The sequence below is a fragment of the Tachysurus vachellii genome, chromosome 7, assembly GCF_030014155.1.
Source record: "Tachysurus vachellii isolate PV-2020 chromosome 7, HZAU_Pvac_v1, whole genome shotgun sequence".
In the NCBI taxonomy this organism is placed as follows: domain Eukaryota; kingdom Metazoa; phylum Chordata; class Actinopteri; order Siluriformes; family Bagridae; genus Tachysurus; species Tachysurus vachellii.
The window spans coordinates 26534211-26550189 of record NC_083466.1 but is presented as its reverse complement, the minus strand read 5'-3'; the positions used below and the strand labels follow the sequence as shown (position 1 = coordinate 26550189).

At 35.5% G+C, this 15979-nt stretch overlaps 2 protein-coding genes across 4 annotated transcripts; one reads left to right on the top strand and one right to left on the bottom strand.

Annotated features, from left to right (window-relative positions):
• Nucleotides 1-5593: 5593 nt before the first annotated feature.
• On the bottom strand, nt 5594-11629 carry cldn1 (claudin 1). Of its 3 annotated transcripts, none has more exons than XM_060875177.1 (5): nt 11510-11629; nt 11140-11364; nt 8394-8558; nt 7183-7267; nt 5594-6471 (listed from the first exon to the last, which is right to left on the bottom strand). In XM_060875177.1, the coding sequence occupies exons 2-5, from the start codon at nt 11360-11362 to the stop codon at nt 6330-6332; spliced, it is 615 nt and encodes a 204-aa protein (XP_060731160.1). In that variant the 5' UTR covers nt 11363-11364; nt 11510-11629; the 3' UTR covers nt 5594-6329. The 3 variants fall into 3 exon arrangements, with proteins under 3 accessions (XP_060731160.1, XP_060731159.1, XP_060731158.1); XM_060875176.1 differs by having other exon boundaries at nt 11140-11412; nt 11557-11614; XM_060875175.1 differs by lacking the exon at nt 11510-11629 and having other exon boundaries at nt 11140-11503.
• An 898-nt stretch (nt 11630-12527) lies between these two features.
• On the top strand, nt 12528-15195 carry zgc:153913 (carboxypeptidase N subunit 2). Its single transcript, XM_060875174.1, has 2 exons — nt 12528-12682; nt 13214-15195. Exon 2 carries the CDS (start codon nt 13217-13219, stop codon nt 14801-14803), a length of 1587 nt encoding a protein of 528 aa, XP_060731157.1. The 5' UTR covers nt 12528-12682; nt 13214-13216; the 3' UTR covers nt 14804-15195.
• Nucleotides 15196-15979: the final 784 nt, after the last annotated feature.

Sequence of the window (15979 nt, the reverse complement as noted above, 5' to 3'; positions counted from 1 at the left end):
TGAACTGGGCCAGATTCTTTCTACCACTTTAGGTTCAGATATTGTGCAATTTTTGATCAAGACAGGTTTTTTTTTTAAAGAATACGTTTAGGCTCCTGTGCTTAAAGTTTCATACACTGCTGAGGTTAACTGAGTCACTTATAACAAATATATCAACTCAACTAGCGTCATAATATTGCATTATTTTTCTGAATGAATTTATTATAATTCCACGTGTTTTGAAGTTTGTATTGAAAATGAGGATAAAAACAGTTCAAGCCATCAGAACAGGGAAGACAACCCAAAGGTTGGGTTAAAAAAGAATAAATAAAAAAGCAATTATGCACCTCACAAGGTCAAAGAGTCGATTCGGATTTTTGAGCTGAATCAAATGAGTCAAATACTGACTGAAATGGAACAAGACTTTGAAGTGTTTGAACTGTGGCTAGCTGTTTGCTTTAGTATCATGTGATCTGAGCAACCATTCAATTTAATCTTTATCTCAAACAGAATAGAGATAAACATGTGATCTCTGTTATTTTTTATTATGACATGGTTTGTTGGGACCAGTTTTTAAAAACTGGTGTTCTGCTAGATACCACTCAACCATCTCTTAAGTACAATGGTACATTGTATATATATATATATATATATATATATATATATATATATATATATATATATATATATATATGTATGTATGTGTGTGTGTGTGTGTGTGCGTGTGTGCGTGTGTGTGTGTATAACAACTCATACAAGCCACAAAGAGCTGAAATGCATATCTGAACATGAAAATATTTATGTTTAGTGTAGATCAGATACAGGAGCAGAATATCACAAGGCTACAGTCTCTCCTTCTCCTTTCTGAGTCTTTGAATGGTGTCTTTTATTTACATCCCCTTAATTCTCAGCCCTGACAGACAGGAGCCATTTTTAAAATCCAAATAAAACACAGTGAGTTTCTTTTTTTCATCCAATAACAAGTTAAGTACAATAACAAGTTAAGTTTCATTCATTCATTCATTCATTCATTCATTCATTCCTTCTTCTGGCCTCTCCTTCTCTTTAACTTTGCAGCAATATATAAATTTCAAACTTGCTTTTATTTATATTGTGAACTGGCTGAGATATATGAAATATGTTAGTAATATATTACACAGAGGAGCTCCAGGGGTAAGACACGAGCGCCTCCTTGTGTTGAAAGTCGACTATAATGTAAAAAAAGATCTTTTTTATCATGTGAACAAATAAATGACGAAATAAAGGAAAGAGTTTATTACTTACTCGACACAACTTGAATTAAAGCAACAAATTTGGAGTTTATCGAGGATTTGTTGTGTAAGAACGTGCAGGGATTTGGCTTTATTGACTGAATTGCATTGAGGAAATGACTCTTAATTTAAAGACAGGAGGTGGCGCTGTTAGACAGGAAGTGTACCTGTGGCGTGGCAGTGAATGGGCTTCATCAGGATCTAATCTCATTTCATCAGGTGTGTTATTTGACATGAGATTGTACAAGGTCCAGATACAGGTGATCAGACATGTTATGTTAGTTCCCTGTGGATCTGATAGAACTTACATACAGTGTGATTAATCTACACTTATCTCCAGCCGCACAAGGTGCATTCACCTGTCTACACATCTGTTCATCTATTTACCCATTTCTCAGTTCATCCATCAATCGTCAAACATTCCTCACTCACCCATCCATTTATCCATCCATCCATCCATCCATCCATCCATCCATCCATCCATCCATCGTCAAACATTCCTCACTCACACATCCATTCATCCATCCATCCATCCATCATTCATTCATTCATTCATGCTACATCCCATCTTTCTATTCATGTACCAACTAATTTATCCATCCATCTACCCATCTGTTCTTTCACCTATCCATCATTTATCCATCCATCCATGTCTTTACTCACATGTCTCTATTACTCTCTTACTGTACTACAAATGTTTTCACATGATTCATATCAGAGTTTCTGTGCCTGTCTAAGTCAGAAAGCTTCTATATGAACTTCCTGTTCTGCATTCCTGTCCATATCCTACTTGCTAAACCGAACAGTACCCCCATATTACAACAAGTCTGTTCCTGTCTGATATGTTTTAGGGATGTAACCTACCCATGCTGGTGTGTGTGTGTGTGTGTGTGTGTGTGTGTGTGTGTGTGTGTGTGTGTGTGTGTAGGTGGTGGGTGTATTGCTATGTATTCCCACATCTCAGCCTGGCTGAAATGATCACAGCTCTTTGACTCACAGTCCTTTCTTACTATCTTCAGTTTTTTTCCCTCTTTAAACAGAAACTAGTGATTTAATCACTGTGTTGTATTTTACGCTCTGATCCTGACACAACCAGTCAAAGCAGCAAATATGTCCTCAGGCAGGCTTGAAAATCCAGTCCGCTCTCTGGAGTTTCTTCCAAGTCACCACACCCAGGCTACAGGATCTGCTGCCTGGGGTCATATATTCTGTAAACTTCTACTTCTATATGAACAAACCTCAGCTAAATAAGCTTATCTAGTATTTCTAAGCAGAAATGCACCTTGTCTGCTGTTATTTAGTTGAAAGTTGATGTAGAGCATGTGTCTGCACAGGTTCTTCAGTGTCTGATTGTAGAACATGTTCCAGGAGATCTATTGGAGTTATGCACTCCATATTAGACTTGGAGAAACGCGCATGAGCAGGATGTAGTGACGTGTAAGTCATGGTGGAGAAAGTTTTACATTTCCCCTTGTAAAAACATAAAACAACAATCTTCAAAATCAAAATAAATTGCATTTAAAATTCTTTTTTTATTTGCTTTTATTATTGTAATTTATATTTTGATTTGGAATAATTGTATTAGTTAGTTATTTATTTAATTGATTTTTATTTATTTTAATTTAATCTTTTTTAAAATTAGCTATTGCATTCTTTAAAAAAAAATAAAATAAAAATCCAGAAACCCTGCAAGATACAAACTTTTCCACTTTATCAAATAGTAGTTTTAACACAGGAATTGTCCTGGATCTCAACATTTAATTTCAGTAACGATTTTACTTATTAACACTACTAGATATTTAATACTATAAACTTTAAGAGCCAGTTAGGCTTCATATGCAAATGTATTTTAATATGCAAATGTATTTAAATACGCAAATATATTTTAATATACTGGATAATTCTGTAATACTATACAATACATGCTAAAACAAAACTTCCAACCACACATCCATCATAATTCAACAATTGATCCATCTCTCCATCCATCCATCCATCCATCCATGCATCCATCAATCGATCATTCACCCACCCGTTTATCCATCTGTTTATCCTTCTATCCATTCATCATAATTCAGCAATCCATCCAGTCATTCAGCCATCTTTTCATCCATTCATCCATCATTCAGCCATCCATTCATTTGTTCATCCATTCATCCATCCATCCATCCATCCATCATAATTCACCAATCCATCTTTTCATCATTCATCCACTCATCCATTCATCTGTCCAACTGTCCATCCATCTATCCATCCTGCATTACATCTCTCTAGATACCTCTTAGACAACTCTTTCAGGGGGAGATCACTGAACATCAGTGACCATGCAGTGGAAACGACAGACACATTGAGAGAGTTTCAGATTTCACTAGCAGCTCTGATCACAGCACCATAATGCACCTGTGTTGAAACACTAAAGATGAGCCCTACTGTAGATATTCAAGCTTTGAATACTGACTTACTCAGGAGGTTGTGTTTGTTGTAGTGTTTGTTGTATCATGCCCTCTTGTTCTGAGAACAAAATAGAAGAACGAATAAAAAAACAGAAATGTATCTATTGGAAGGTTTCAGTGTGATTCCTTTAATTTTATTAGAGCGTGATGAGGCTTATCAGGCTCCATGCCTTTAGTCGCTTGTGTTGTTTCTGCTCTAACTCTAAGTTCTGAGTTTGCTGCTATAAAACTTGCTCCTGATTATTCAAAACACTAACTCTATCCATGTATTGTGTGTTATACAGTATAATAGCTCTCTAATACTTCTCTTAATGCTTAGTTGAAACCCAGACGCACCCTTAACCACCAGTAATGTGTTACAACCTCTAATCATATGCAATGCTAAACCGCGCTAGACCAGGAAACTCACGTGTCATTCACACATCTGCTCAGTCTCACCTGATGGTCTATTGACCTCAGATCCTGACCTTAAATTACAGCAAAATATTAACATATTGAATAAAATACATGAAAGAAATGTGTTGTTACAGTAGGTCATAAACTAGAGGAGCCAATAATTTTTAATATGCAAATGAGGGCAAGGGATGTGTTTTATGAATGTGAAAATTCATTTAAATATTGATTTGGTAGCAACTGTAACATGTAATGGAATGCAATTAAACAATTAATATGGATATATGTTTGGCAATATTTTATTTAATTTAATAATTATTAGGGGGGCACGGTGGCTTAGTGGTTAGCATGTTCGCCTCACACCTACAGGGTCGGGGTTCTCCAGGTTCTCTGGTTTCCTCCCAAGCTATTGGGTGGATTAGCTACAATACTGTAAGTTGTGTCTGCACGATGCTCTGTCACGGACTGGCGCCTCACCCAGGCTGTATTCCCACCGCTTAGATTTACTGCAGTCCTGACCACACCTACAGGGTCGGGGTTCCTCCGGGTACTCCGGTTTCCTCCCCCGGTCCAAAGACATGCATGGTAGGTTGATTGGCATCTCTGGAAAATTGTCCCTAGTGTGTGATTGCGTGAGTGAATGAGTGTATGTGTGTGCCCTGCGATGGGTTGGCACTCCATCCAGGGTGTATCCTGCCTTGATGCCCGATGACGCCTGAGATAGGCACAGGCTCCCCGTGACCCGAGGTAGTGCGGATAAGCGGTAGAAGATGAATGAATGAATAATAATTATTAATGAATATTGAATTAAGTAGTAATCGTCAGTACTTTTTCGGTCAGTTATTAATGTAGTTATTATTTCATATTTTTTAAACTTTATTAAATTCTAGGTTATTTGCTTTTTTTTCATTTTTTTCTTTTTTTAAGCTTTTTTTAAAAAAAAGGTTTTTTAAGCTTCATGAAATTATAGGTTTCTTCAAATACATTTTTGTTTTCTTTTTCTTTATTTTTTTGTGTACAAATATAATTCATTTATCTTATGTTTTTGTTTAGTACAACCTTTAACGTTTTCTTTTTATTTAATTACAATTGTTTAAAAACAAAAAAGTGTCTCTCGCATCAATGTGGGAATGTTCTGTGGAAATGCTCTGGATTCTTCTCTGGTGGACGTGTCTCCACAGGTTCTCCCTGACCACAGAGCACAGAACACACCCATCTGCCTCCAGTGAAGAAGGAAGGTGTTGTTCCAAAAAGAAAAACCCACACAATCATAAAGTGTGTGCCACCAGTGTTTTAACACACACACACACACACACACACACACACACACACACACACACACACACACACAAACGCACAGCTATAATTATCATTTCATAAAGCAAGCACTGTTATTTGTAAACATGTTTACAGTGATGCACCAGTGCAGTAAACATGTCATTGTCTGATTTCTTTCTTGCGTCACATTTTTGTAAAACAAACAGGTCATCACAAGTCTTGTAGAAAAGCAAAATTGTATTCGATTAATTTGAGACACAAAAAACATCTTCATCAAAATGTTATACTTTACAAAACAATTCACATGAACTTGTGTCTCAGAGATGCAAGAATTCTGGATTCCGATTGGTCAGGAGAGGTTTATATGAATGCATGTTCTTACACAGAACTGTTGTTATAGTAATGACTCACACAAGAATTCATGTAAACCTAATATCAAGTTGTTAAGAGGATATTTAAGTAACATTTATTGAAGGAGTCTCCATTGCCAGAATTTATTAACAGAAGGTTTTCCACCAGAGGAAAGTCTTCAGGATTTTTCTCAAAAACATGACAAGCTGTGTTTTTTTTTTTTGTTAGTTTTGTTTTGTTTGCTAACTTCAAGAGAAAGAAAAAAGACTATGTATAGCCACTAAACTAAGTAAAAACACATCTTGTATAAAAAAAAAAAATCCTTGACTTTAAACATTACATTACAACATTACATGCAACAGTTAGCATGTCATCATCCAGTAATAATGGATATGTTTGGGGAAAAATCTATGTAAAAGGAGTTATGTGTTTAAAAATGACATTTATGTGTGCAGTGAAAGTGAAAAAAAATTAAGTTTCTTGGTATTTTAACCTAGAAAGATTTGTATGAAAATTGTGTTGATTGTCCAGTGATTGTCCAGTGTCCACTGTTGTGCAACACACGTGCGGCTGCTGACGTTAAATGTTAGCCGGGCTGTGAGGGCTATTTCGGACGAGGCCCTGGGTAACGTTTTGCTGGACCTCCTGAACTCTTCGTGCCACAGTTACAGCACAGCAAGCTGCCGCCAATCACAGTGAGAGAGCACGATCCCCATCCAATATATAGAGCTTTACCAAATTCGTACCTGCAAACAGCAAGCATGTCAACATCTGTACAGTTCTGCTACGGTTCTTTATTTTCATACCAAATGTCACTGAAAGTGCTTTTTGTTTAAGAAATAACTGAAAATTCTGAATTAGATTCTGAATGCTAAACATGTGAAATGTAGTGCTCTTTTGTCATAACTCATAAGAGCCAATCATGTTTCATACGCAAATGAAGGCAAGGGATGGGCGGAATTTTATACAGTTGGAAAGTGTTTTAAATTTTGTTAATTGACATCAACTTTTTTTTTTTAAATTTGATAATGAATCTCAATTTATGCTTTAGAGTGAATGTGATTTTTAATTAATTTTATATTTAAAAAATATTAAAAGAAATAAAATAAATTCACTTTCAGGTCTTTATCATGCACTGTTTCATGCACTGCATTGTTTTTTTTTCCAACTTGCAATTTTTATTAGATTTGGCTATTTTGAGGTTTTATTTATTTAATTCCAAAAACAAGCTTAATTTTGATTGAGTAACATTAAAAAATCGAGGGGAAAATAGAAATAAAATAAAACATAAAAATTCACCCAGAATTGAATTAGGATTATAGAAAGAATCAAGTGAAAAAAAAATGATTCCAGACTTTCTATAATATTAAACTGCAAATTTCAGATATGCAGAACAACAGTGTGTCTTAAAAATATCTTTAATGAAGAAAATAAAATGCAAGTGAATGTCTGCTCACCTTGCGTTTGTCGGAGTGAAGGGGTTGAAGAACTGCCGTCTGATGTTATCTCCATACCAGATAGTAGCAATGAAAGCACAGACACCTGAAAAATCAACCAACCAACAGCCAACCAACCAACCAAACAAACAAACACACAAACAAATAAACTAATGAATTCATAAACAGGATTCCTGCAAAAACTTTACTCAAAAGAGGATGTCAATTATTTAGAAAAAATAACAACCATTTTTTAAAATTACATTTAAAAAATTGTAATAAAAAAATTAAAATGACAAAAAATGAGTTCAATTCAAATGAGTTCAATTCATGATTTTAAATTACATTTTTAAAAATAATTACTAAAATTGTAATTACAAAATTTTAAATGTCAAAAAATAAGCTTAAGCATGATTGTAACTTTCTTTTTATTAATTTAATAAAATTGAAAATAAAAAATGTTAAATGATAAAAATTTAGCTTATCTTAATTTTCTTTAAATTCTGTTTATAAAATTGAAATTAAAAAATTTTAAATGACAAAAAAATAAGTTTAAGCATGATTGTTGTTCTGGATGCTAGCTGTGAAAATACGAGTCTAGATTTTTGTCGTTTTTTAGATCCTTATTACAGATTTTCTTTTCTAGTATTTAAATGAGCAGTTTGATTGAGTGTGTGGCTGACGTCCTGTTTCTGCTGTTTTAGAAGAACCTGATGTGGTCTTCTCTTGCTGTAAGGTTTGAATCCTATACATCCTAAAAAACTCAAACCAGAACATGTCGAACCAACATCCATGCTAGGTATGAATAAAGTCACAGATAGAAGATATATTTTTATTCTTATGTTTGAAGTGAACATTACCTGAAGCTCTTGACCTGAATATGTGTAATTCTATGTTTTGTGTTGAAAATTTTAACTTAAAAGTTAAAGATGCTATTGATGGTATAGCTCCAGTAAAGGTCAGGATGATCACTGGCAGCATTTTGCTTCAGCATTTTATTTTGCTGATGCACGTGATAACAAGCAATGTGTGTAAATCAAGATGTTAGAAAACAGGTGACACCTGATTACCATGACAACCCGACAGGGAGTTACTGAAGGAAGGGGGCGCAATCGGTCCTTGTGGTCCTTTTACAAAATATATCGCAGTTACAGCTGATAACGTAAATAACTGAAACTGACGTTTTCCTGGCTTATCTCTTACTGAGAAAAATCTAGGCCCAATCTCCACACCTGCCACGACGAATATGACTCCTCCAGCCATGGCCACTTTGCTTTTGACCTCCATGTTGTCTTCCATGCACTTGGTGCACTTCATACCCACTGCGGCCACCAGGATGGCGATGCCACACAGCAGGATCCCCGACACCATGAACCCTCGAGCCGCCTGGACCTCCACTGCAGTGGCAGACACACAAACACATCCATATCAGTGGCTTACACAAGGCTAACATGAGGAGCAAAATCTTAAAAAAAGCGTAATATGAAGTTGAATCAGGTTTACAATTTTTTTTAAATTCATGACTTCCTTTCTGTATCATAATGAAAAAGTGAAAGAAAGCATGCTAAAGTGCTAACTTCAGTCAAGGTGCAGTAGCATCAGCTAGCTAGGCTACATAAATGTTAGCAGACTTTTACACCCAACAAACTAAGCTACAAAAACCTGTTCTTATTTTGCAATAAACTAAATTTAGTACTGCACACAAGACAGAAACTAAATTAAAATCAAATTAGCTAGTCTACTAGCTGTTTAATCTTATCAAGCTATAAAATTTACAGCTTGTTATGCTAGCTAGCTATGTAGACCGGTAGATGCTACTCAAAACATATAGCTGTAGACATGTGATTAATCAGAAAGGTCAGTTTGCTAGCAAACAGCCTTTCTGTTAACGTTAGTTAGCGGACTCCAATGGCAGTTAGCTAGATAGCTATTATAAGAGGTTTTTTAAAAATGTTTTTATAGAAATCTTTGCATTTTCAGATTTCAGTTCAAACACAAAGCAACAAATTTATTATTTCAGACGTTTTTTTGCCATTAGTTTGAGAATAAGAATGAGGCAAACTGTATTCGAGATCCGATGAGAAATTATTTATTCTTCTAAAACATTTTTTTGTTCCATACACCCATCTTTCATCTGTAAGTCATTAAAAAGAAACGAAAAAAGACTAATTATTAATTAATCCCCATCTTTATATATGATTGCGAACAGCAGTCTGCTTAAAGAGAGCCAATTAACCAGGAAATATGGGTTTGTTTTTAGTAAATAAAGTGTCTTTTTAACTTATTTGTTGTTTGCAAGGTATGATTTGTTGTTATCAGAATTGTAAAAAAAACAAAAAGCAACAAACCCTTTCTACTCTACCTCCTGCCTTGCATCTTCCTTAATCAGTTTTTTCAGGATTTTTATATTTTTGTGGGATTGTTGCAGCCAAAAATGTTTGACTTTGTGGTATTTTTGTTAAACTTCTTGTGCTTTTTATTTTAAGTACTTAACGATTCTGTGAAACTCTTAGCTTTGAGACTCTGTAATGCGCAATGACTTTGTATTAGAGCTGAAGTCATGTTTCACTCATGAATGGAAGAGGGATTTGATTTTTGGCTTGAGGTCTGTTGTGATGACATCATGAAATGAGTCTCGGCCCAAATTTTGCAGAAACTCATGAGTCATATTAGTCGTGCATTTAAAGTGTTCGATTCACTGATCCATGTTGTTGTTGGGTGTAGTGACACAGTGAAAGCAGTTCAGGAGCAGTTGTGTAAAAGTCTGGAATCTGAGGCATTTATCCAACACGTCTGAACTCGCTGGTAAACGAGCGGGAATCTGATTAGATAGACCTGGAGGTTAAGGACAAAGACAAGGAGTAGAACAGCAGGACAAAAAGGAGGACAAGACAAAAGAGGCTGAGGAAGAGATAGTGGTTAAAGAATCTGAGGAAGAGGTCAAGAATGAGGAGGCTGAATAAGAGGTTGAGGATGAGGAGGTAGAGGAAGAGGTTGAGGTTGAGGAGGCTGAGGAAGAGGTTGAGGTTGAGGAGGCTGAGGAAGAGGTTGAGGTTGAGGAGGCTGAGGAAAAGGTTGAGGTTGAGGAGGCTGAGGAAGTGGTTGAGGTTGAGGAGGCTGAGGAAAAGGTTTGAGGTCAAGAATGAAACTGCATATGAGGACAAGGATGAAGTGGAGTAGGTCAAGGACGAGGCTGAGGATAAGGAAGAGAAGGCGAAGAAGGAAGATAAAGAGGAATAACATGAGCGTGGTAAGGGTGTAGAGAAAAAGAAAAGTGAACTACATAAGTGTACTACATAAGTTCACTCTATATAACATAAATAATGTAAATAATATTGGCACCCCTGTGAGCCCATCTAAAGTTTTCAAGTTGTATCACAGCAGCAGTGTCATACAACCATCAGCTTTCAAATCAGAAGTAAGTGAGGATGTAAATATGGATGTAGATTTATTAATTTTTAAAAATAAACAAGTAACTAATTACTAATTATGCAAATAGAAAGCAAAGAAAAAAGTAGGCAAGTAAACAAGTTAGCAAAAAATGAGCAAGTCAAAGTCACAAGTATGTGAAAAAGAAGAAAACAAACAAACATAAACATAAATAAAACAGAAAACAAGCAAACAAATAAATAAATTGTAAAAATAAACAAATTAATTATTAGATAAATAAATAAGCAAATAAATAGTAAGTTTATAAAGCAAATCACTAAATAATAATAAATAAAAAAACAAAAAACAAATAGACAAGTGTGTACAGTAGAAAGTTAATACGTAGTATACGTAGTATACGTATGCAAATAACTTCATAATACATAAAAGTTAAATAAATAATTAGATCTACAAAAAAGTAAGAAAAAAAGTAAGCCAATGGTGGGATGAATGAATGAAGAAATGGCTAGAAAGCATCAGAAAAGTAAACAAAACAATTGACTAGACAATTAAAGAATTCAGTATTGATAATAAAGACCAGTGTCTTACAGGGTAGCTGCAGGAGCGAGTCGTAGACTTTACACTGGATCTGGCCGGTGCTCTGGTACACGCAGGACTGCCACAGTCCCTCATACACGGCCTGCGCTGTGATAATATTGTCTCCTGCATATGAGGACATCTTCCACTCTGTCATGGTGGTGGAGATGATCAAACCCACAAAGCCTAAAAATGCCAGGATATAGCCCAGGAGCTGCATCCCTCCACTCGCCATGTCTGCTAGCACACACAAGTTCCTAATCAGCGGAGGAAACACTGCAAATCCTGACAGAGAGACAGAGAGAGAGAGAGAGAGAAAGATAGGGAGAGTGATAGAGAGAGAGAAAGAGATATGAGCTGCAGGTCAGGAGAGAAGCTTTACCTGGACTAAAGTGTAGACTCTCTGAGGAGTATCAACTCTTCACTCACCTGAGAGCAACACACACCTGTCTGTCTGACACACACTGCAAACACACACTCACAGAGAGAGACAGAGAGAGAGAGAGACAGAGAGAAAGACAGACAGAGAGAGAGAGAGAGACTGGCGCCCCCTGGTGGACATTTCATCTAACTATTTGATTGGAAAAGTGCTGACAAGGAAAAGGGTATCTGTAAATATACTAAAATAATTAATCAAGTAAACAACAACAACAACAACAATAATGATGATGATAATAATAATAATAATAATAATAATAATAATAATAATAATAATAATATGTATATAATAAAAGCTTTTTTGATATGCAAGCAACAAATAAACATGTTTGTAATAATTAGATAATTAAATAAAGAAACAAATTACAAACATACAAAAAACAGTAAGTAAAAAAATAACTAATACTGCTACTGTTGCTAATAATAACAATAATATTAATATTAATAATAATAATAATAATAATAATAATAATAATAATAACAATAATAGTAATTATTATTATTATTATTATTATTATTATTATTATTATTATTATTATTATTATTATTACAGCTGAAGAAGAAGAAACTGGAAAATTTTACTTGTTTGTAATAAACTGCAATGGATTTTTATAGATAGATAGATAGATAGATAGATAGATAGATAGATAGATAGATAGATAGATAGATAGATAGACAGACAGACAGACTTTTTTTCCAGCATAGAGAGTTTGTGATTATTGATTAAAAAAATCTTCCCTTAGATTATTGACATTATGGTAGAAAAGTCCACAAGATGCTGCGTAATAACAGAAACTATACATAACATTTTTATTGCTTTTATTTCTGCTTGACTTATATACTTATACTTATAACTTATATACTTTTTTATATTATTAAAAGAAAGCCGAACAAATCTGACACAGCTCTAAACGCAGGCGCTGCTGAGAAGCTTTAACTAGAGTTGAACTGTTTTGTAACATCTTCCTGTAAGTCAGTGAACCAATAGCAAATATTTTCGTTTACAGAGCAGACGAGTAGGAGATAACAGTGAGATTAATGTCTAAAACAGCTGAAAATCTCAACCAGGAGCTCCAGCTTGACGGATTCTTTCTTAGAGGAAATTCAGGATCTGCAGGTACATCATGCAGATTTCTTTTAGAGTGTTTGAAAAAGTCTTTGTATTTTGATCTGATCATTATTTTAACTCCACAAAGTAAACAAATAAGTGTACAGTTGTTTGTACAATTCCTCTTCGAACAATGTTTCCATTTCTATGACTTAATATAATGTTTTATTCATAGTATGTTGTTTTTTAACAATTTTATATAAAATCATAAAAAAACAAATGTATGAATTAAACAAATAAATGTTACACAGTTAGAATGTAGTTTGACTGATGAATTCTGAATGCTGAATTCTGATTGGTCAGTATTTTTCGATTCACAGCACTGACGTTATAATTTTGCATTTTTGGAAGGAGTCTCTATTTTCAGCTCTTTGTGACGGTCAAATATAAAGCTCTTGCTTTTGTTTTGCTTATTCAGTTAACGATCAGTTAAAACAATCACAGATCACAATTTTCTATTTTACTTATTTCCTACAAAGTGTAAAAATGCAATTTTGAAACCTTATACAAGGTCTTTTTTGTTGTTGTTTTTCCAAGTAGAACATGAAGCTACACCATGCAGTTTCTCTGCTTCTCCTGCTTCACCTCTGGCAAAACACTGCCTTGAGCATCTCTAGCACTTTCTGCCCTCCACAATGCCAGTGTTTCTCCACAACCACCATCATTTGTTCTGATCTGTTGATGAAAGCTTTGCCGGTGAACATCCCTACACATGCAACAGCACTGATCATTTTAGCATCTGGTCTGAAAAAGATTACTGCTGTGGAGAATCTGAAGAACCTGACCAAACTGCTATTTTTGAGTAACCCAGTGCAGAATGTCTCACACAATGCTTTTGAAGGGCTAACAAGTCTACAGGAGCTGGAGATCAGTGGGAGTCCTTTGTTGGCCCTGGAAGCTGGGACCTTTAATAAGTTGGACAAGCTCTCCAAGCTTCTTCTCAACAACAACAAACTAATGCTTTTAGCACCAAACCTTTTTGACTCTCTTGAGAAGCTGGAGATGCTTCAGCTGCATGGAAACATGCTCCAAAGTCTTCACAAAGATCTATTCTGCAAGCTCACCAACCTTCAAGAACTCAATCTGTCCTCCAACAAGCTGTCTACAGTACAAACAAGTGAGCTGAGCAAGTTGAAGACACTGGATTTGGGTTTGAACCGGATCACCAGTTTGTCTCTGGACACCTTCAATGGAAACACTCAGCTGAAGATTCTTTCCCTGCAGGGAAACCAGATCAACCAAATTAAACCTGGTATATTCACACACCTGGATAACTTGGAGGAACTGAATTTGAGAGATAACAAAATAAAGGTGCTGAGTTCTGGATTATTTCCTTCTTATCTGAAGAAGCTTACGCTCAGAGGGAACTCCCTGCTCCAATTATCCTCTTCTGCATTTACCAGTCTTCACAACCTCACTTATCTGGACTTGTCTCAAAACCTGCTACCTTTCCTCCCAGCAGAACTTTTCCAAAACCTTTCCTCTTTAGAGCATCTGGACTTGTCTGAGAATAGGCTTCAGGAGTTAGCCAGTACTGTCTTCAGAGGCCTGCTTCAAATAAATGTCATTGATCTGCAGAAGAACAACCTGACCTCCCTAGAAGCAGACCTTTTCATAGATCAGGGAAAGATGTCGCTTCTCAGCTTAGCAGGGAACCGACTGGAGAACCTTGTGTATGGCCTTTTAGAGCCGTTAGACTTTGAGTGCTTGTTGCAGTTGAGTGGTAATCCCTGGCGCTGTGATTGCAACCTGATCTACTTTCATAAATGGTTGGAATACTCCAGCAACACTGTGACGGACCTGAGCCAGGTTTACTGCACTGAACCCCAGTCTCTCAGGGGGATGAGCCTGACCACCGTGAACAAGGAGCAGCTTGTTTGCTTCGAAAGATCTATCTCAGAGACACAACATACTATTAACCAGGCCACCAGCAGCGACTCGGACAGACAGTGCAGTCTCCAGGAAGCCAATGGCAACATTGTTGTTCGGTGCAAGTTCATGAAGTGCATTGAGTTAAAGATTGATGTGAGTTTTCACCAGGAAGACGGAAGCGTTTTGAATTATACTCTGACAGATCCTTGGCCAGGGTCATCTCAGTGCTCGAACGGAACAATAATCCTCACTGTTTAACCATGGGCTTTTATTTTAACAGTCTTCTACAAAGACACTTAATACATTTTGTGAGGATGAAAATACTTCCTGTTATTCCCATTTCATGAGTTTCGTTTACTAGACCTCACCAACCCCACTTATCTTTGTCACTTTACTGACAACTCATAAGCTGTTTCCAACGTTAATCTTCCAGAAATGAAACACTGACACTGGAGAGTCCTTACCTCTTCCATCAATGTCAAGATATCTCATTTTCTTAAACATCTTGTAAGGATTGAAATACTTCCTGTTCTTCTGATGTCATGAATTTTCATATTCTCACCAGTCTTTCTTTTTTTCCTTCAAAAAAATTAAACATTCTTGTTACCAAACACTAACGCTGAAGACTCCTTTAAAATATGTCAGATCTCAAATACTTTCTGTTATTTCCACTTCAGCAGTTCATATTTTGTTCACTAGGTCAAAGCAACCTTACTGTTACAAAGCCCTGATACTGATGGAATATATCTCCCATCAGTGTTAATTAACGTTTCATCTTTAAAATATACTTTCTTTTCTTTAACTGTTTATTCGCAATTTATGTATATAGGTATTTATTTCAGAATTGTTGCTATAGAAGTAAGACCGCATCAGAACGAGTGTATTAATGTAAACGTTAATATAAAGAGAAATGTATCTATGGTCATGATGCTTGTGTTTGTTATATAGCTGGTGAAGTTCAAAGTTCAGCCAACATTTCAAACAACATTGTAAGCACGTGGCCTTTATCACCAAGCACGCGCCTAACACGACAAACCATCGCATTTCTTAAAATCTTATTTTAAAAAATATTCATTTTTTTTTTACACAATCCAAACATCACAATTTTGTTTTTATTATTTTTTTTTTATATAAAGCTTTTTATTAATGAAATTTCCACCAAAACCTCAAAACGTTTGGTCCACATGATTTTTCATATTTATTATTCTAATCTTTTTTTGAGACAGCATGGTTTGGATTAAATGACATAGATGCTAAATATAATATAAATTCAAAGAAATTCTTAATATATTAATAACAATTTAAAGTTTAATGGTTGTGATTTCCAGCCAGAAGAAAAAAAACAGAATAGTGATAAAGTTGACCCACAGAGGGCGCTCTTCAGTGGAGAAAACATTCACCATAAACACAGTCTCTCACTGCAGAATAACTGAA